At 47.5% G+C, this 21,780-nt stretch overlaps 2 protein-coding genes across 4 annotated transcripts in view; one reads left to right on the top strand and one right to left on the bottom strand.

Moving 5' to 3' along the window:
• LOC118502792 (mucin-19) overlaps positions 1-18,424 on the top strand; it is a 45,929-nt gene extending 27,505 nt beyond the window's left edge. The window contains exons 3-9 of one of the 2 annotated variants that reach the window (XM_036035392.1): positions 8,573-8,827; positions 12,790-13,253; positions 13,776-16,553; positions 16,801-17,318; positions 17,392-17,522; positions 17,600-17,770; positions 17,843-18,424. In XM_036035392.1, the coding sequence (XP_035891285.1) occupies positions 8,573-8,827; positions 12,790-13,253; positions 13,776-16,553; positions 16,801-17,318; positions 17,392-17,522; positions 17,600-17,770; positions 17,843-18,133 (4,608 nt within the window). In that variant the 3' untranslated portion in view covers positions 18,134-18,424. The remainder of the gene's footprint in view (positions 1-8,572; positions 8,828-12,789; positions 13,254-13,775; positions 16,554-16,800; positions 17,319-17,391; positions 17,523-17,599; positions 17,771-17,842) is intronic. The other variant, XM_036035394.1, reaches the window with a different exon arrangement.
• A 1,235-nt stretch (positions 18,425-19,659) lies between these two features.
• On the bottom strand, positions 19,660-20,594 carry LOC118502791. Of its 2 annotated transcripts, none has more exons than XM_036035391.1 (3): positions 20,278-20,594; positions 20,033-20,215; positions 19,660-19,966 (listed from the first exon to the last, which is right to left on the bottom strand). In XM_036035391.1, the coding sequence occupies exons 1-3, from the start codon at positions 20,553-20,555 to the stop codon at positions 19,804-19,806; spliced, it is 624 nt and encodes a 207-aa protein (XP_035891284.1). In that variant the 5' UTR covers positions 20,556-20,594; the 3' UTR covers positions 19,660-19,803. The 2 variants fall into 2 exon arrangements, with proteins under 2 accessions (XP_035891284.1, XP_035891283.1); XM_036035390.1 differs by having other exon boundaries at positions 20,033-20,218; positions 20,278-20,580.
• Between the last annotated feature and the right edge of the window lie 1,186 nt (positions 20,595-21,780).

Raw genomic sequence — 21,780 nt, 5'->3', positions numbered from 1 at the left:
GAGTGCTCCGTGACCTTCGTGACGCTCGCAGCCGGCTTTTGCAGGGTGTGGTGTAGTTTGTGTTGCGGTCTCCCGGTCGAACGTTTGATGGTGATTTCCACTTGGAAGTTGAATAAGATGCTACACCCGGGTTCGTGGAGGTTATGGTGAATGTGCAGCAACACCTACCAATCGTTGACCTGTGCAGAGAAGTTAAAGTTGATGTTGAGGAATTACCAGAGAAAGAGTGATTACATTTTGGGAAGTCCACAATTACCCGAGCTATGACGTCTTCAAGCTCGGAAGACGTTACATCCTAGTAGCTTTCGAATATTAGTCTCATCTATCGATCACTATTGCCCAAAACTGATGGATCTTCTCTGTGGCACGTTTAGCTCGTGCCCTCCCAATACCCATCGAGAATGAAAGTGAAATCACGGCCTCGAATCGCAATAGCTTCAGGCTATAGCGCTCCTCTGCAAGTCATCACCGCCAGCGTGAGTAATCAGAGTGTGATGCGTTGTTTACGATTTACGTACGCAGTCATAGAGGCATTAGACTGCCTTGCTTGATCATGGACGCTAGGGCGACCGGCGTGAACCACGAACGAAGCGTATGGAACAAACGTTCGTCAGTAATAAGCCACCATCATCACATTCCTCTACAACGGATACCGTTATCGTACGCGTTAGATCATCTAGAGAGACCCTGCGCACTGTGAAAACGGTTCTTCAAGCAAGAAGTTCTTGACGAGCCTGGGATTTAAAGAATTTGGGAAGTTCCGTTTTGGTGCTTCAAGAACGCTGTATGCTAATTCGTTTTGCCGTGTTAGTTAATTGCGCCTCTAGGCTTTATCCTAACCGTCGGAATGTGGCTAGGAAGACAAAAGGTTCCTTGGCACTGTAGCCAAGTAATTAAGTCGGTTTCGGACGATTGGTTTGTGGTCGCTGAGTTGCAGAGTCACATTTGCAAGTAATATTTGGCTGTGAAGAGGTTACCCGTCGGTCGGGTATTGTTTGCCTGAGAAGGCATTCCTTCACGTTGTTCTTGACTTCGACTGGCGCTTCATGAAGGTGGGTTTAACCTTTTTTGCCAACAAGGTTTCACATTAAGTTCTCTGAACTAGCGCTCAACAATATTGTTTTGTTGGAAATATGAATGAAGTTTAAGAAGAAAAGGAAATCCTATTTTTAGATATCTGCAAATGAATGAAGCTTGTACGTTTTTCACTTCTCTTTTCTTGTGCGAAAAGTGAAAAACCTTTTCACGCCTCCTACGTACAGTCCAGTGCGTTTGCAAACCAAATTTGCCACTGCTGCCAACTGTTGGTGCAAAAAAACTACCGACGGTCCGCATGGAAATGTGTTTAGAGTTTCATTTCGTAGGCCTTTCCTTTCGAAATGGAAATGTGGAGGGTTGAGGCCCAATTTTCCACCATCGGAAAACAGAAAGCGCACTGTCCGTGCTACGGGCGCCAATGTTGCTGCTCACCTTTCTATATCGAATGCAACGCCACCGCACAATCGTCGTAAGCATTTCTCTGCTGCTGCTGCGCCGGAAGAGCTATGGACAGTCGCTGTGCATGTGTTTACCTTACTGCATCTTCCGCGGCACGCGATAAGGAACTGCTGTTTACTTCTTTTTTACGCTTCTATGCACCGGATCTCACCGCCAGGACCGTGGCTCAATTATCTCCAATGTATGCCCGGATCGGGTCGGACTTTTCTCCGGCACGGTGAAAAACACGTTCGCTTCACGGTGTGTACGCTTCGGTTTCGCTTCTAATGCCACACGAAAGGTATGCTAAGGAGGGCCGAGGATGGCAGGGAGCGAGTGGGAAGCTGCAACCACCCCCCCCCCCTCCCGGTGAAGGGAAAAGTGGCCCGGGGAATAGTGCCATTCCGTTCGTACGATTCAATGAACTTTCTTCGCCCGGGCAATTGATGCTTGATCGAGTGAGTGTAGATCGTGCGAGGTTCGTTTCACTCTCGCCGGTTTTGCTATCTCATCTGACGCGTGCGTTGTTTTTCGTCGCTTGAGCTTTGTATCATTATTTCCTGCCTGCCTGTCTTTCGCGCGGTGGGTCGGTGGCGATGGTGCCGGTCCTTGATTGATGGCCATCGGCAGGCTGCAATTTCTAATGCTTTGCTCCGATGCTCGATGCTGGGGCCCGTTTTTCCGGCAGTACGTATTAGTGCAGTTTCACGCTCACGTGCGATATGGATTGATGGTGAAATTGCACCTGCTGGTTGATACGGATCCGGCCGGCTGCGTGGACGATGCTGGCGGTTGGTTGCGATGTGAGATTAGCTTTATAAAATCCAACCACAACGTTGTGGTTTTTAGGAGCTTGTGTTGGTGTTCGGTTCTATGGGAGATTCGGATTTTGAGTAAAGAGAAGAAGATGTTTGATAAACGAAGGCATTTAGCAACTCTCCATCTAACCATGGACCTTAGCTAGGGTTGGTTGCCTTTGAAATTTGGTAGGTCGCCATCTTTTCAGCTCACTCTGAACCTTAGGGATAAGTGGCTACTCCATCCTGGCTTAAGGATAGTATAAAGTCTTTTGCACAAAAATATCCGGAGAATATTTGAGGACATGTCCAAACACTTCTGGGACATAATGTAAAATTGTATTAAAAAGGCATTCAACAAACCGAGAGGCAAGTACAGCCGATTTTCATTTCAGTTCAGGTCCAGCTCAGACAGACAAAACAAAAGACGTCAAAAATACTAGTCACAAAGAGGAGAAGTATATTATTCGAGCCTCACGAAATCGAAGAATAAAAAATGTATTTAATAGAAACAGAATCGAAGGGAAATTCTCAATATAATATTATAAATCAAGAGAAAGGCGGAATCTATTTATAACAGTTTGCTCATAACTCCGAGTGATTGGCCCTAGGAAGACTTCAAATTATATATGAACAGCAAGTTTCGTAAAAAAATGTTGAATTTGACAGGAATGTTTCTCATCATGTATATGGATACTTTGGTTCCTGAATATGAATTTCACAATGATGAATCTGCCTTGGCTGGCCTCGACCAGCTTGTCTCGAAGCAATGTAATGCATTGGGCTTCCTCTTTATATTTTTCTGCATTTTATTGAACATTTTTGCTCTCTTTGGGATGTTTTCATCCGCCTCCAGAAGTGAGATGACGGATGTGTCTCATTATTTTCAACTTCATTGCTCAACGATAACAATCATAGAACGAGGATATCTTCAATTGCATACATAGCAGAAATAAAACATTGGTCTATAGATAGTTGGATGCAAGAACACAGTAGTTAGTATATGTTTAAATGCGTGAGATATGGCTATAACGTTTTCTTCAAGAACTTCAAGCTTTCGGATTAGAAAAGTTTAAACATTTAAGTGAGCAACCAAGCATGTTTTTTAGACAATTTCATTCAAGCTTCATTAAACATGATGTAAAAAACTAAAGGCGGCTCGTTGAAGCAGCTGTTCTTTCAACACGAAAAAATCCTTCCCAAACCTTGACGCGTGCTGCCAAGGTTATTCGCATATTTTTTCGCCCAATGTTTGAGCAACCTCCAATCAACCGTATCACCTACGGTCCGAATTTCACACCTATTGTCGATCGTGCCCTGTTTTTCGCACTCACCTCGAATGGACTTGACCCTTTAAGGTGGGGTGCTGTTGAAAGGGTTCAAAACAAGCGAACAATCGACAACGCAATTTACGGCTGTGGGTGCGGATTACTGAGGATATTGGAAACATTCTTCACTTGATTGAAATATCGACCCACCCCGAGTTTCAGGATCGATTTCATCCACACCCGATCGGCTCGAACAGACGAGCTTGTTGTGGGCATGATTTGCATAAAAAGCAGAACGAATCGAACGCTGCCGGTGAAAGAAGAATATGCTGCGTTTGAGGTGGAGCTCTAGAAGAGAAGCAAAAAGTGTACGTGATCGAGTTTTTGTTGTTGGATCTACAGAATGAAACCAGCCGAACGTCAATCGTTGATTTTTTCTTACTAGATCGTGAGCAGGATCGCGTTGCTTTTCCCTCTACTAGCGGCAAACACTGTGGAGTCGATTAATTTATTACTTACCGTACAAGATCGTGCCATTTCCGACAAGCGACAGGCCGCAACTCGGGCAGTCGTATCGATCAGCGCTTGGTGCCATTCCCTTCGCTCCCAGCAATGGTTGGAGTTGCTCCCACCACCCGGTCCAGATATTCTGCACGGCGAGCGGAGTCGCTTGTTCTCGCACCCGGCTGACGGCATCCGAATGCAGGAATGCGATCTAGATTATGAAATTCGAGTGGAACAGCGCCAAGCTGCCAAGGGACCAAGCCTCTGACTAGAGTGTTCGGTGGGGTAGGGCACACCGAACGGGCCTCGCGGGTCTAGTACAATTAGGGGCCCAGCAGTGCTGCAGTCACTTCTACGCCAATTGCTAGTCGACTTCGAGTGCTTCGGGAAGGGGATATCGTAGCTTGACGGGCTCGGCCGGAATGTACCAACCGTCTTAGAGCCTTTTTTGGGGTTGGGTGCTGGTGCTGGGAAGGAATGCGAATCGGCAAACGAACAAGCTGGAAGCTGTTGTCATTTAGCAACCGATTGGACGATTTTAATGGACTTTTTGACTTAATCGGTGGTTAACAACAGTTTCTAATACCGGAGGACTTCTTGCTGGCCTCTTTTTATGAACTGACTGCATGACACCGGGTTTTGTTTAGGGATCAGTTGTGGGTTCTCTAAGATAGCTTAAGCCGGAAACTTGTTGTTTTGATTGATGGTGGCTGAAAAATTAGAGTCTTTACTAGAGATTGCAAAACACATCGACTGAGCTCTTAAGGATCACTATTTTAGGTTAGTTATGATTCTCTTAAACCAAATTTTTGTATCGCTGTTTAAAAACCTGAAAATAATTCTGATAATCAATTATCTCCTTAAAATAAATGGCAGAAGAAAAGCATTAATAAGGAATTTTTATAATTCCTCATAAATTTCATTATCGAACCTGTTTTATGCGAGCGTGCCTGACCTGAATAAAAGCCATGCAACCCGACAACTCCTGCCGAGATTGGAGGCGATAAAGTAACAAACCACTCCGATACCTCGCTGCTATTGATCATTTCAATTAAAGTTATGTGTTCCTGCTTGTTTTCTCTGCTTTGTGTTTATTAATACTTTATCGCCCATTATACATGCGCAATGTTAATCTGGTTGCCGTATAGCAAACGGGAAACATAATTCCTTGCCTTCCTGTACACTCCCCAAAACAATCAACTGCCACGGCCATAAAATGGTGCGCAATTTTAGTGCTGGGCTTTTGTCGGGCGGCCAACCCGATGACAATAAGAAGCAAACACACAAAAAGAATCTCTTAAATGAGTGATGCTGAGGCCACCTCTGGCAGGGTTCACTATAACTGAGCTGCAATCAGGGCCTTGCGTCCTTGAGCCACCGTAACTACAACAAAAAACACTTCACACAGCATAGGTGTCGGGCGAAGCATATTTCATGCCCCAGAAGTGCGCAACTGCTGCACCCAGCCCGTTTTCTGCCCAGACCACCACTTCACATTAGGCCTGCGAACTTTGCGACTTCGATCGATTAAAATCATTGCGAGGCGGATGTGCGGGGCTGTAGTGTTCGCTGCTGCCCGGGCCCGGGCGTTGTGCATGTGGGTTTTGTGGGCCGACAACTTGTTGTCCCAACGTCCGGCTGACGGTTTTTACTTTTACGGTCGTGGTACGTTTTCGAGTGGGGTGTGTCGATCCACCCTTCCGCACGGTGGCGAGAGGACCGAACGAACATTCACCGGCTTTGTAGAATGTACGAACAAACCCCGGCAGTTCGATACGTTTGTCGATGGCCATTTCAAGGACAGCGAGCTTTGGACGTGTTCAATCCGGTCCGGTACGGTTCGTTTCCGACGCGAGCGAGCGAGCGACAGGAAGAGTGCAGCAATTGGACCGATCTTGCCGCAATTGCACGCACGCATCGAGGTTTGGATGCGGGGCAGATCGTTTTGTGTTTTCGTACCGCGGTTAGAGATGTGATCAAGAATCCTCCTTCCACCAAGAAGTCTGTTGACAAAGAGGTCTAGGCCTCCTTTTTACCCTCAAGATGGCCACTCGCCAAAGTCTGCCACGTAAATTGGAAGCGAGGAACCACGTATCGAATCTACCTAAACGATTCGTTTCGCCCCGTATGCTCAATTAGGACGCACCCTGTCCGGCAAGTGGGCCCGCGGGCGCTACACAATCACTCAAGTTGGCGCCTTTCGATCGACAACGCTCCTCCTACGACGCGATCCAGCTTGCTGTGCTGGAGCTTCAATTATTTTGCATACGCATTCCGGTAAGGTTAGGAATAATTGCACTGGCACAGGGAGATGGAATGTGCAGCGATCTGCAATGCTCGCTAGACTAACCCGACCCAATCTTGTACCAGTGATCGCTAGCTTCGATGCACTTCACTTCAATGCTTCGTTCCACCGTACCAGGAAATGTTTGCAGATTGGCACGAAAAACCGTTCAATAATGAGCTGCACGTTAGGTCTCAATCAATTAAGTAGCGTTAACAGTTTGTGATTAAAGTTAATTGGCTGGTGGACGCGTCAATCGGGCGTCGAGTAGCTTAATCCGTGGGAGAATCTAAAGATGTGTAGATTTATTGCCAAACATAGCACATTCTAATGAGCGTGTATGCTGCCGCTGATCGTTGATTAAGTTGCGCTACGAATTTGAATAAATGTGTCTATTAGTTGCGCTCGTGTGTGCTTTTTTGTTTGTTAGGCAGCTGCATTTTGGACCTGCCAATCCTTTCCCACTCTCCCATCGGCACCGTTGCGAATATCTGTGATGGACCGGTTGATGTTAAGTTTCCCAACGAGCCGTCGATAGCGATCAGATGAATGCCTCCGATCCGTCCATCATCTTCATTATCGTCTTCATTTGTAAACGAGCCTCATTCAACGCTTGAGCTGGCAGCTTTTCCCAGCATCTCTTCACACGCCCCTCTGCTTTCGGATTGGTTCTACCGCAAGAGGTGACGCTGGTGACGCCAAATCATATCTGCAGTTGGTGATCGCTTTTTTCGCTGTTGTTTGCCTGCAATTCACACCCATCCCTGCAGCATAATGACTGCATTGTTTCGCACCCAACGAGTTGCCGAGTCGGTTGAGGTGTAGCTTTCTGTTGCGCAGAATGTTTCTAGCGAGTTTTATAGCTTTGTCCCAACGTACACACAGTCATTTTTTCACATTTGTTTAAGGGTTGAGATTTGGGTCTTTTGGGGGTTTAAATGGGATGAGAAAGGCTAGAAAGTAATTAACAATCGATCGCAACAATACGTTGTATGAGCAGAATTGATCGGACTCGTTACACCAAAAAAGAAGGGGCTGTGAGTGAAACTAGTCGGTAAAACATGCAAGCACACATCGCATGGGCCACAAGTGGGTCAAGCACCAGTACAGTCCCCGGGCACAGAATATTACACACGGAGGTGATTGATATTCCGCACAGGTAGGAGGTCTGTCCAGTGGTACATTTTTCGGTTTCGGTCGCCACTGTGAACAGAACGGTGCCATGCTTTCCATATAGGTGTCCGAGCCGGTGGCCTGATTCGATTGTGGGCCTACGCACGCTGGCCTGAAGTGTAAGGCCACTTGAAGCTGTTGTTTTCAAAGCGCACACAGTTTTGATGACTAACTGTTCCATACGTCGCCGCTGTATGGAGCGACATAATTGATTAGGTCGGGAAGTGGTCAACACACGGCATTGTACAGCGAAATATTACTTTTAGTTTAAAATCTTAATTCAGATTGGTACCTTGATTCGATCAAGTTATATAAATTAAATAGCTACACAAGCCTTATTTACCAACTACAAAATGCGTAATACATGGGAAATATTCTACAATTAAGCAACACTTATAGTGGGTGGTGCCATGGCCGAGGCAATAATGGCGCTGGTCTTCACACGGCAGAATTGGGGATCAAATCCCGTCCGTTCCTTTGTAGTAAGGACTTATAAATGTTCAACTACGTGGCATTTTTAAGTCGTGTAAGCTATTCTTTGCTTAGCATGATCGTGTGCAGATCGGCAAGATAAGAAGATGCATTAACGAGTTAACTTAGTAATTTGAGATTTTAAATGACATCTTTTTGAACTGAGACTTAAACCAACGGTAAGCTACTTCGTTTGTGTGTGTCGTACATGGATAATGTAAATTATTTTATTTTAATTTTGCATGGAAATGTTAGCGCTAAATTAGCTTGTTTGTTTGAGTAGTATTCCGCTGTATTTATTTATACTTATGCTGAAAATCCTTTTATCCTTCTTAAACCCTATGTAGTGTTAGTAACTTTTTTCTCCATACTTTATATTTCTGTGTTTGTGTGTTATCTCTCTCTCTCTCCCTCTCTTTCATATATTGCTGTTGTGTTTTGTTTTTTTTGTTTCTGCGTGTGTGCGTTATTTATCCTTTTGATCCTGTTTCATAAACGAAAAAAAAACCTGCGGAACGCGCTTACCTCCATCACCTCTCCACCACCATTGTCCCGTCCTGTCCTCGTATCCCCTTTGGCCGCCTGCCTTCACTGTACAGACCCCACGGAGTGCGGATATTTTCGAAATATCACCACGACCCTTTTCCGCCACACCGTCCTCGAACGCCGGCTTCCAGTACTCGCGCAGTCCACCGAGGAGTGACTTCTTCTCCAATGGACTCACGGCCAGTCGGAACTTCCCGGCGACGAACCGTCAGCTAGCGAGCAGCAGCTCGCAGCGCAAAAGTCCGTTCAGCAGCAGCTCGTCCGGTGCCGGTGGGTTCGCGGAGTTGTCCACCACCGAAACGCCCCAGGTAAGCGTTGGGTCCCGGAGGTTGTGTGGGTTGATTTGCGCACCGGGTTATGGGGAGTGGGAACAGGCACTTGGAAAAAGGGATATTATCTGTGTGTATTTTGAGAATGTTTTATATTTCTGTATAATGTGTGTATAGTGTAGTATAAAAGGTTATTCTTTGTACTTGTGTGTTTATGTAGCAGCAAAATCGAAGCTAATCTATTTAAACTTACAGATATAATCTAGTTTCCAGACAGTTCCTCCAAAGCCACATAAGTAGATTACAAGGAGCGTTAGTAAAAGGAAGGAACAGCCACGGCTCCAACAGACACACGATTACGGTTGCGAACAACCATTTGCACCCACTTCCAGCCAAGTGGAACCTATAGGGCCACCGTTGCCACAAATGCAAAAGCTCGATCGATCGGGTTTTCGGTACACGTCTGGCCTTCATTGAACCGAGACCGATTAGTTTACGGTGCAACTTCGTCACTTCCTTCAACCGCGGCTCGGTGCTTACGTTGCCAAATTTGTACCGGACCGGTGTACTTTCGGTGGCCTAACTTTCCACCCTGCCGCTGATTAAGCAACTCAGTGTTGGTGAAGTTGTTTTCTTCGTCCCCTGGAAGCCCTTCCTTTAGAAGGCTATCGTGATGAGTTCATCGATAAGTTCACGGACTAAGGGTGTTGCCGATATTGATCGTGTTTACCAAGCTGTTTCACCTGCCGAAGGTTTTTGCACTGTTTATTCAATCGGTTTGCCAACAATAAATCATAAACGTAACATTCAAGCAGTATGATCACGTCCGCTTGGTAAACTTATGTTCTCATGAGTTCTTTGTTACTAACCCTCCATGCAAAGAAAGCACCTTTGAAACCTCGCCAAACATTCAAGAATGTTAATGTCCTGCTTTCTTTCAGCGTAATGGCTAAATTCCCACGAGCTATGCCAATTTCACGCGCTCACCTACCAAGGGGGAGGGGTCGATTACACAAGCGTTCAGCACGATCACACTGTTACCGGTGTGCACTTTGCAGAGTGAAAGACTTGAGAAGAATGTAATACGTACCGCACTGGTGCTTTGCATAGTAACGAGATGTCGGCCGTGCCCGTACGCGAGACGTGCGCGCGTTGAAATCGTGTCTATCAATGTCATCTCGACACCGCTAGACGGTCGGATTTCGACAGGTTAGTTTCATTTCGGTTCTCCAGCAGAAGTTTCGATTCCTTTGTACTGCTAACGATTTTTCGGTAAGAGTGTGTTTCGAAACACAAGCTGCAATTGAGATTGAGATTGAGTAGACGCTTTTTCGGTGGTTGACTGGCACGCCTTCGCCCCGGAAAACGGTACGGTTTGCTTGATGGAATGGAATTTGCTCTAAATTGGAACCCAGACGCACGGGGAGATTCCTGTTAGCTGGCCTAGTTTCGCCCCACTGGTGACATGCACACGTTGTTTTGGGACCGTAATGAGGTGTCCGTTGCGCCAGGATGTGGCCAGGCTCTATTGCTCGGGTCGATGCTCGTGAGCAGCCGACGGACTCTTAATCATCGCGCACGAATAGTTGCGTCAACGTCGGTGTGTCAATTGGTAAAGTTAACTTTGGGAGGGGGAGAAAAAGAAAAAGAAACGCCCTCGTCGCTCCAGAATTGGATTGTTGGGCACATCGAACTAAGGGGAAGTCTATGGCGTACGGCAGTTAATTATAGATCGCAAGAACTGTATGCTTGCAGGCAAACACTTCTCCTCGGTTTCCTAGCTGAGCTGGAGTGAAGAAATGTTATGCAAAGTAAAGTCCAGGTAGATTGTTCTTCCCTGGTGATCATTAATAATTTTGACATCTTGACCAAACGAAAAAAAAAACACGAATGCGGTATGATCGAGCCCTGAAACTAACCGTACACCGTTCGTATGATCGTGGGCGCGACACAAAGTGACCAGAACGCCGCCAGTTTATTGCTCCACTCGGGGTAAAATATCAACTTCAGCCGTTTGGTCGATCGGCCTCTCGGCAGCAGGGCAGCAACACGGGTTTTTATTGGTTTTGTCCATTTGTGGTAGTTCATCGACTGGAGCCGCTGAAGTAAAAGTACATCCCCACGATTGTCACCGGTTTCAAAGAAGGATACTTTGTTCTCGGTCGGTTCTTTACCAGCCCGCCAACTATGACTCAGCCTAGGCTCAGCTGATGCGAATCGCGGGCGCAAACAGCTCGCACAGCTGAAGAAGGACAGTAAGGTGGATGTTTATTGCGCCAAGGCACACTTCGCTAGACGCAGCAGTGGTGCCATAAAATGTCGCGGGCTGCGATCGTTTGTTTTTGTAATAATCGCGAATGATCTTTCAATTTACATGGAACAGGGGGCGCACGCAGTCGGGTTGTCTGGTGGCATTCCAGTTAAGAATGGATTGCTTTTGATTGAGTTAAAGCCGCAATAAATCTATTTCATTATGGGTATAGTGTGTGTGTGGAAGGTTCTCTGTTTCCCTATTTGTTAGAAACCATTTCCGTAAATCCGTTCCGCCTTTGGTGTTTGGCAGGAGTTTGTCCAAAGTAGCTCAAATAAGCAAACAGCCGCAAATTAGTGGTACAGATAATTGTGACCACCATTCACAATTTGTCGATCGTCGTGCTCCTACGCGCCGTAAATCGTACCGTCACGATTCGTGCACTGCAATGGAAAGTGGCTGGACTGCCGTAAGGGAAAGGTAATACCAACCCGACCAGACTTTACTTGGAACTGAGAAAAGCTTTCGGGAGCGTTACGCAACACGGTGGCCACCAGCGACAATGCGTGCCATGCAGTACGGTCTGACAAAGCGGAAATAAATGAAAGCGTAGGGTTCGTTAGTAGCTCAAGACTGGAAGTATGGGGGGGTTCTCTGCCCAAAAGTACTTCACACTGATATGCCTTCCAGCTACCCGATCGACCAATGCAGCATAAACGAGCTTATGATTTGTATTTGATTGATGTGAGTGTCCTCTGTCCCTCTGCGTGTAGCATGAAGGACATCAGTTAAAAATGGCACTTAACCTCCCGGTTCGAGGAAAAAAAAGCGAAAGGTACAGATTATGTAGAGGCACAGAACGTGCCTATCGACGCAATGTTGAGCGACTTGTGTGCATTGAAACTGGTTCACGGGAGTGCCAAAATGGTTTGCTGGAAGATGAAAAAAAAAGCTCCCGTACGCAACCCCGAACAGCAGGGCGTGATTCAAGTTTGGGCGTGAATGGCGGCGGAAATCATTTCCCTCGCTCCACAAAATTTGGCCTACCACTTCCACACCGTACGAGCACGACATAAATCAAAACGGTGCACGCGATCGGTCAACCCTGAAACTGTTGACCGAAAAACAATGTCCAAACTAATTTTGTGAGCAGTTTGGCGATGAATGAAGTCGTACAGCCTGAAGGACAATGTTTGAGAACAGCTGCGATTTTTGGAATGCGCCTGTCAGTAAACTTTGGCCCCATTACACACCCAACACTCCCGATGACGTCACCGGGCAACGGTATCGAATCCCGATTGCCGATAGTGATCGCTCGCTCGTGAGAATGTGGACCATTCTTGGTTTTGTCTCGGTTAAAGCTCACGGTCAAATCGGTTACAGCTGCCGCTAATGCTCTCCACTAACGAGGCCAATCGGAGAAACGGTGCACACAGCATAAGCACCGGCGTGGGGACAATGGGACAATCTTTATGAGCGGTTTTTTACGGTTAGGTGGTTATCACGATTTTTCCGGCACAGTGTCAAGCTCCGGCGGCACATGATGCAGTGGAGTTCCTTGGTTGGCCGTTGTATGTGTTGAGAATGCGACCAAGAGCACGTACGCGACGGTTTTCCTCTTAGAAGAACCACCACCGCATAGCTGTTGGCCTAAAGGGAACGCTACCCAAAGCCATGCCGATGCCAGATACGATTGTAGCACTAACGTTCTGGTTCGTTTTTTCTTTTTGGTTTGGGTTCTATTTTACAGCGTCCACCACCCCCAGCACCGGCCCCATCCTCCCCGGCCGAATCGACGTCCGTGCGCGATCGTCAGCTATCGTACATCTCGAACCGTGCCCGACCATTCGCGAGCGAAGATCAGCAGCAACCACCGACTCGTGCCGCGGCCTATCAGGCAGCATCCCAGCAACGGCAGCAGCTACCACGCAGCCCATCGTCAGCGTCCACCGGTACGCGGAACAGCTTCACGAGTTCTAGATCAAAACCGACCGATAGTGCACCGACGAGTGGCAGCCGATCGCAGTCCGCCCAGAATGGTACCTCGAGCGGGCGCTTCGGAGGAAGCAGTGGCACGCAGAACAGTCGTAGTACCACGGCACGCCCGAATCGCTATCGATCGATACCGACTACGACGACGACCACGACCGAGGCACCAACGGAGCGGACTACCACGGTGGACAGTGTTGCCGTGCGGAATCGATTCAGTGGCAGGTAGGTGTGCAGGTCGCGTAGTAGGCGATCATGAACAGCTCCTCATTTGGCTGCAAGGCAAGGGTATCATCGTCGTCTGAGATAGGGTGATCCTTACAAGGCCGTAGCATTCCTGCGCGCAAGTGATGATAACGACGCTGGCCAGTGCGCCGGGTGGCAAATTTAAACTAAACAGGCTTTTCGACGAACGTAAAGCTTCCTAACCGAGCAGTTATCATCAATTTCGTATCGTTTTGCATAGCCATTCAAAGGGGGTTCGCCTATCATCGGACATGGTTCTGAATAGGCTGTAATTAAATGGTTAGTTTGTTAAGGTAGGAATTCGCAACGCATTCTTTGATGCTAGGAGCCCGATTGCATTCAACATGTTCCGGCTAAATTGGATATCTCGCTTGCGTTCTTTATATGTAGCTTTAGGGGTGAAGAAAACATGAGCCAATAGGAGAAGAAATCATAGGAAAAATTTTAAAATAAGAAGCTAAAACACAATTTATCTAATTTTAAACTATCTCCCTGTTACAGAACGCCAGCTCCAAATCCCTTCCGGCAAACGTTCGAAGCAAAGCGTGTGCCCACCGCAAACAGCGCCATCGCGACGCGTGGAGCCTTCCCGAGTGCAAGCAAGCTAAAGACGACCACCACTACCACGACAACCACCACCACGACCACGGCCAAGGTGCCGGTGCTGTCACGGTTCATCCATCAGCCAGCGAAACCGATCATACCGAGCATCAACATCACGCACAACGGATCGGCCAAGTCGGCCGAAGTCATCTACGACTACGACGATTACGAAGAGTCGAAAGAATCGGCCGGGTTCGGTGAAGGTGACAAGCAGCAGGAAATTAACGACTTCCAACCGGTAACGCCGGCGACGAAGAACAACTCGATCGTGCCGACGAGTGCAGTGCACGAACAAAGGCCAGCCCCGGGCACGGCACTCGCACCAAACGTGGGCGTTTCCGCTACATCCCCTGCCGGGGCCGGAAAATCGGTGCTGGAAGATCCGGACGGCCGGTTGAACAATATCAGCGAGAACGAGTACTACGATACGGTGCGCGAGTCTGAAACGGCGCCGGGAGATTCGGTTGGCGTTGAAGACCATACGGTTATTCTGACGGACAACTTCTACCTACCGAACGGTGGTTCGGAGGAAACGTTCGAGGAGGAGGAGGAGGAGGAGGACGAGGAGCCGGTAGGTTTGCAGCGAGAGATTAACAGTACGGCTGAGCTGGGTGCGGAACAGCAGGAAAAGCTGTACGACGATGAGTACGTGTACGAGGACGAAGAACCCGTCACGACCACATTGCGTCCAACGGCTAAGACAGTGGCTGTTCCACCGGCTGGAGTATCGGAACCGCTGGATGATTCTGCTGCTGATATGTTACAGTTTTCGGACGAAGATTTGAGGGAGGATGGTTTGGGTGGGAAATTGCCGGCAAGCGCGGGGGGAACGCAAGAAACGCTACCCGAGGGTACTCCATCAACAGTCGCACCTACAGCACGCACCGAGTCCACAACCGAATCGACCCTTTCAACTACGGAGCGTGTTGCGAGCTCGAGTGAAGCGGATGCAGCCGCTAATGCTACGACGGAAAGCTGGGTAGTGGTGGCATCGGTGCAGACGAGCCGCAGTGTTTCCGGGGCAAGATTCTTGCCGTTCCCGCAGGTTGAACAGGAGGAGAAGAAGCAACCGTTGGCGGAGCTCGAATCGAAGGGAAGCAATGAAACTGATGATATCGATGTTACCACGGCAAGCGGCATCAGCGAAGAGTCGGATGGCGTCACCACGATTGCCCCACAGGAACCGGTCATTGCGGTGACGGACGAGGTGGATTCGGTGACGACGGAGAAAACGTTACTCGCCCAGTCTACCGAGAGCATTATCGATAAGTTAGATCGTGTGCAGTCGGAACTGTCCAGTGGGCTGTTTGCCGGTAAGTTCCCTGTGCTGAAGGATCCCACCGCCGAAGATCAGAAAGCATCCAGCTCGACGGCACTGCCACCGGTCGTGATCAGAAAGTTCCAAGCGAATGCACGTGCAACAACGACGAAGAAACCACGCCCGGGGTTGACCACTACCGTTAAGCCGACCACGACAACCGACAGCCTGGTGAAGAAGATCAAGTTTGAAACGATCGATGACATATCGGCTCTGCTGCCACCGGATTATAAGGCAAAGGCGGGTTTCAAGCTGAAAAAACCTAATCCTCCCGGTGAAACGGTACCAGCGGCGGTGAATGACGCTCCGGTGGAGGTGGAGTCGGCCAAGGCCGAGTTGGGCAATCGATTCCGCAGTGCCAACATTAGCCGCTCGTACAAGAGCAATGTACCGATCCAGGAGCTAAGCTCACTGCTGCCCAAAGATTACAAGCTCAACCGCACCGAGGAGGACATTAAGAACACGAACAATCTTAAGGAGCTCATCAGCAAGGTGAAGGTGAACGAGAAGCTCAACCCCGCGTTGGATCTGCTGAAGAAAGCGCAAAAGGTCGATGTGAGCGCTTTCCTGCCACCAGGCTACAAGCCGGAAAGTAAATCAGAGGCTACGACACCGGCAGCAAAGGTCCTCCCAGTATCGGTCGAGGACGACGTAAGCAAGTTCCTGCCACCGGGCTACAAAACGTTCAAGACTACGAAGAAACCGACCACACCGGCACCCTCAACGGTGAAGGATGATATTGGCAAATTTTTGCCACCCGGTTACAAACTTCCGAAAGAGTCATCCGCGGACGGTACATCCGAGCGTCCGAAGGTGGTGTTCAGCGAGGACGTAAGCAAGCTACTTCCACCCGGCTACAAACCACCGGCCGACGAGGACGCCAAGCCCGAAGCGGAAGTGATCGATCCGAACAGTTTGTTGAAAAAGATCCAGTTTAAGGATGCGTCCGCACTGCTTCCACCGGGCTTCAATGCAAGCAAACCCGAGGAACCGCCGAGTACGGTTGCAACGGCTTCGGCTGGCAGTGGCTTTAAGGTAGTGTTCCCAAGTCGTCCGGGAGCGAAAAAGCCGCTGCCTGGTGGTATTGGTGGTGGTGGAGTTCGTGCCACCACAGCCAAACCACTGCATGCGGAAGGTCCGGGAGTGCCGGAGATTCACATCCGCAAGGGACCACCAACACGGGCGACAACCGAGTTCACCGGATGGCCAACGCCCTCAACTACGCCACTCTCGATCGAGAAGTTGCTGGAGCAGCAGAAACAGCAAGAACTGCTCGAAAAGCTGCTGGCCTCATCGAGCAGCACGAGCACGTCTACGACAACAACGACGACGACTACAACCACCACCACGACGCCTAGGTAAGTTGAAGCTAGCTCCACAATCCTAACCCAAGCGCTGATCCGTTCCGGTCGTTGGCCGGTATGCATTGCTACGAGTTATGAGAGCGTGGCGATGCATTTTCGACCACTTGGAGTCGCACACGCCAAGGTCACCGTGCCCAACTATACTTCACCCAGCTGCGGATCATTGACTTTTATTGATATTTGTTCTTGTGCTTGAATTTATAATTAATATGGTGGCTTGCGCCTTCTGCTCCATTTCTAGACCAACGGAACCAGGTCTCTGTCACTCGGAGTGTGATCTGGCGGGCACGATACGCATCGTGGACGGTGTGAACTGGGTACCGGAGCTGCTGGACCACAATACGGCCGAATGGAAAAAGTTGGCGCGCGAGGTCGAAACGGAACTGAACGAGGTGTACAGCAAGGCGAAGAACCTGAGCAAGTGGTACAAGAAGGTGCGCATCGATAGCTTCAACAAGGGCAGCGTGTTGGTGGACTATTTTGTCGAGCTGACCGACTTGACGCGCGACGTTAATACGCTCGAGATAAGGAAGATGTTCCACGAGGCACTTGTACCGGTGCCGGAAACAACGACACCGCCCACGACCACAACGACCGGTGCGGATGACTATGATGGTGAGCGAGCGGACGAGGAAACCAAAGCTGAGAAGGAGCCGGTGGTAGTACAGCGGGAAAATTTGCAAGCCCCGGCACAGCGTGTGAAGGAAGTGTTTCAGCTAGGAAAGTTCCGGGTCGATCCTGTGTATACTGATTTTACAGGTGAGAGTTGGTTGTGAGTGGTTGATGTTGGCGGTTTGTCCTTACTAACTTGCGCTTGCCTCGCATCTTTCAGTTATTCCGAAGCCAATCGTTGCTGCTGGACCGGCGATTGAAGACGATCTGTTCCTGCCACAGTGGGCTATCGCTGTGATCGTGATCGGCTTGGCGTCGCTGCTCTTCGTTATCCTTTTCGGCGTCACTGTGGTAAGTAGATACAGTTCAGCGATCTGTGAGGTTGTATATGCCCCTAACGTCTTCCTCTATCTCTCTCTTCTTTGCAGCTAATCAACCGCCAAAAGGCCGCCAAAAAGAAGGCACCAACGCCACTGACCGCTGACATGCTGAACGAGCTGAACAAGAACCATATGGGCGGTATCGAGAACTTTGGTTCCGAGGACCTGTACAATCTGGACGATGCATGGGACGATCGTATGCACGATGTGAAGCCAAAGGTATGTATCGACGAGACTGTGGCGGGAGAGTAAAGCGACTGACACCCTTTAAATTCCCTTTTCAAATTACAGCGATTCTCGAACTCGATGCACGGTAGCAGCGCTTCGAACATTTACGACAGCTGGCGATCGCAACGCCACCCGGAGAACTACTTCTACGATGACTACGGTCTGAAGGGATCGCACTATCCACCGAGTGGACACCACCACCGGTTACACGATCCGGCGTTCATGATGCACGAACCACCGCCACCGGTAATGGCAATGTATCCGCCGTACCATCATGCGCCACCACCACCCAACAGTCACCACTTTACCAACAGCTCGCGACGGTACTATCGGGACTATGATCCGAACTTCTGAGCTTGGCTGCCATTGCCATAGGAGCTATATAATGAGCGTGTGCGTGATCCTCTCTTCCTTGGTACTACCTTGTGCGGTGGGAAAAAAGGGGAGACCCCACGCGATACAACAGTTCAGTTGTTGTAGGGTTGTTTTCTAAGCAATCGGTTTCGTCCGCTTGAAGTGGACCTGAAGTCTTACTGTTAACTGTAGGAATCGTCGTATCGTGTAGTGAAGCGTAGCTGCTAATGTATATAAATTATTTATTTTTAATAAAAGAAAATACTATAGAATAAATATGAAAACCTTCAAGTCGGTGTTGCGTCCATCTTTTCTAAGCATTTCTATTTTAAAATGTTTTTTATGCTACTCGTAAGGATCAGATGGATTAGGTCTTCTTCTTTTTTAGCCTAACGACCTCTTAGGTCTTGCCTGCCATTTCCGGCTTACTAGACTTATTATTTCCGCATAGTTGGATAGTCTAGTCCTCACTATGGGGGAACGGCCCAGATGGGATTAGAACCCCGGTCTTGCCATGTGAAGACCGGCGCCGCTTTCGCATCTACAACCGGGTCGCGCGATCAGGTCTTGTATTTTATTGACTAACGTGAATTCAATTTGAAGTGAAAATTTTCCTATGGTCTACTTAGTCTTATAAGCTAAGATTTTGAAGACTTATTCCTCAAGATATTTTATGAAGTAAACGTATATTTAGACCTGATCTTCAATTTAAGATTGATTTCTAGGATAAATTTTCAAGAAATCTTAGAATTATATGCTTCAATTTCTAAGCCTAATTTAAGCAAGTCTTGGGCTGTTCGGAGCCTGTGAGAAGAAGATCTTGCACAAGGTAGGACCAGGCTTGGAATCTTGTCTGAAATGGTTATATGTGCGCAAACGACTCATACTACTACCAGACTGGTTCTCCTTACTTATTTGCTTACTTACTTTCTTATATGGCGCTACATACGCTTCAGGGTCTTGACCTGATGCAAAAGTCCACAGCTACACATACAGTCACCCAGCTTCGTCTGTTGCTACAAATATTTTGAGCGGAGCAGATTTCTCCTGTAAAGCCCAATAGGAAGTCTCGGATCCTACCCTTTTTGCATATGGTGCTGTCCTGCTTCTCCATTTACTGTTAAAATTTATTAAAAGTAACAATCAATCGAAGGTCTAGATCTCCCGAGGTCCGAGGTCTTGTGCATTAGCGTCAAAGGAGAAGAAAAGTGAACACTTTGCATATCTACGCGGCATTTTTGTTGTTGAGATGCATTTTTAATTCGCGCTCCAATCTCCACTTTCGATGCCGGAAAAGCTCCAATGGTGAGCTTTCAGCGTGTTTTACGATTGCATACCTTGACCCAGGGATGTAAAACTCAGAAGAGCTTTCGGCATCGGTTCGTTTGCTTTTAAAAATGTAACGTATTTAAATACGAAAGAGAATGCTTTATTGTTTCATTTTACATTGTGGTACTATAAAATAAACTCAACTCAAATTTATGTTCTAAACAGCGCTACGGACGTCATAAACTTAAAAAAGCAAGTGAAGTAAATAATTCTCTATGTTTAATATGTGTTCAAAATAAATGGATCACAGTTTTAGAAATGGAAATGTAGAATTTTTCTTAGCTTTTCTTACAGAATTTTGGATTTAAGCAAAAAAAAAAAAAACTATGTGCGACCGACTTTCATCGTTTGCTATCGTTCAACACGGTAAAGGTTATTTGCATTCCATTCGGTACTTCCACAATGCTTGTATTGGTTACGCTCCATCGTGTGCATGGCTTGCTACGCACGGGTGGTTCGTTGTACATGAAGATTTGTCCTTCCGGATGCGGTAGATCCATGGAACTGTTTGGAATGTATGCATTTAGAGATAAGTCGAAGGAGATGGCATTAAATCACCGAGAAACTTACGCAGCATCCTGTCGATCATCCGTCTTGGCCGATTTGACCGAGACAGGCCTCGAATAGGCACAGACCGATCCATTCGTAGAACTTTGTTCGATCAATTTCAACTTCGCCTCAAACATATGGCGTAGTTCTTGAACGGAACGTGTTTCGCAAAGCTTTTCACTCGACGATTTCTTTTCCTGCATTCTGCTGCCAGGGTCGAAAGAATGATTAGACACGAAATTAAAAGCAAAACAAGCTGCACTTACTCTAGCCCATGTTCTTGACACTTGCACACTGGGAGCCGTTCAATGCTATTCGCCGCTGACTTGACTCCCGATTCCGCCTCTTGCGGATGGTTGAGGACGAACAGTTTTCGCAAAGACTTAACCGAATATTCTGTTGAACGGCAACAGTGGGGACACTGCTGGTCCATGTTTTCGAAACAAAGTTCGGGTGTTACGGTTCGTTCCCCGGGCTCAGCACCTTCGAACTTGCCTTCCAGCGTGTTGTTCATGCCAGCTATAAAATTTAAAATATGAATCATTTCGAACCGAAATACAGTGCTCCAAAGTTTCGAACTGAATGGCGTACCTACGGTATGTTTGCTGCGATTATAAATGGACCTGATCAGGTGAGCTGATGGTATTTTAACACAGCAAAGCCTACTTGTAGAGTGGAATCTTGATGTACATTTGACTACTACTTCCGAAACATGGAATTGAGGGGAAAATATTTTGGCACTGTAGTTCGGTCACCACCAGAGTTGAGGGTGAATTTTTAGATTAAAGTAAGTCCAGTTTAACTGGATGAGAATTGGCACAAGTGGGTTCCTTGGTGGTTACTCGGAATTTTCTTTCGATATTTGGCATAGACAATATCTCTAGCTACGATCTAGTGCTCCGGTAGCCCAGCTCACGTGTTTTCATCCCGTCTGGACCATGGACCGTCCGTGCTGTTGCCCGGGACCCTTGGCTTGTTTTGTCTTTTTTCTTTCAATTTATTTTAAATGTCTGTTCTTCTGGCCTCCGTATTACATCAACTCTCTATATCCCTACCAATCTTACGCACCCATCATCTATCAGAAACACGCGTGACGCTGGTACAAAATACGATTCTGTTTTCTTGCATCTGGATTAGATTATTCTGTGCGTAATATCTCACTTGTCCTCTGTGCATGGAAAATGGTTTTTATTACCCTCTGTGATAGTTTATACTCGAGAAGTTAGTTACGGTCATTTCAAAATTTCGAGTCAATCGTTTTCTCTGTGTGCGCTTGTTCGCTTGTTTTTACGATCGATAGTTCCGCAGGAAGATGAAGAAATTTACTTCGCTCGCTCGAACGCTCGAAGAAGGGACCGACTAAGGTCGATTAGTCATGGAAACTCGTGTTACGCGGCACTGGATTGGGTGTTGCGTCAAATATTTTGTTAACGAGGCGTGAAATTATCGTGCTTTTGGGGGAGCTAAGCCGATAGAGACATTTCACACACGAAGCATACGTTCTTATTTTTAAATATGTTGATTAAGTTTTTATAACTTTTAATTAATGAATATTAAATATTGTACATTCCTTCACAGTCAAACGTAATGACTTGGACGAAATCAGGATTTTAAGAGCAGCAAGAAAGATCGACACGATTAAAAAAAAATTAATGCCAAAAGTTAAGAGCTAATTAATTTTATCGTCTCTTTTTATTGGCCCCTATCAAATCTCTGAACTTAAACCATACGGCCAGGCCGTCCATCATGAATAAGAAAAAAATACTCTG

Source organism: Anopheles stephensi, chromosome 2 (genome assembly GCF_013141755.1).
Source record: "Anopheles stephensi strain Indian chromosome 2, UCI_ANSTEP_V1.0, whole genome shotgun sequence".
NCBI classification, from domain to species: domain Eukaryota; kingdom Metazoa; phylum Arthropoda; class Insecta; order Diptera; family Culicidae; genus Anopheles; species Anopheles stephensi.
Note: the sequence above shows the minus strand (reverse complement) of the source record. Positions and strands in the feature narration are given on the sequence as shown.

Bases quoted from the DNA above. Each gene is read 5' to 3' on its own strand.
- LOC118502791 (XM_036035390.1), bottom strand. From the start codon at position 20,555: ATGATTCATATTTTAAATTTTATAGCTGGCATGAACAACACGCTGGAA. The intron at 20,219-20,277 runs GTAAGTGCAGCT...CGACCCTGGCAG, and splicing joins TGTCAAGAACATGGGCTAGA to CAGAATGCAGGAAAAGAAAT. The intron at 19,967-20,032 runs GTAAGTTTCTCG...CATTCCAAACAG, and splicing joins GATGATCGACAGGATGCTGC to TTCCATGGATCTACCGCATC.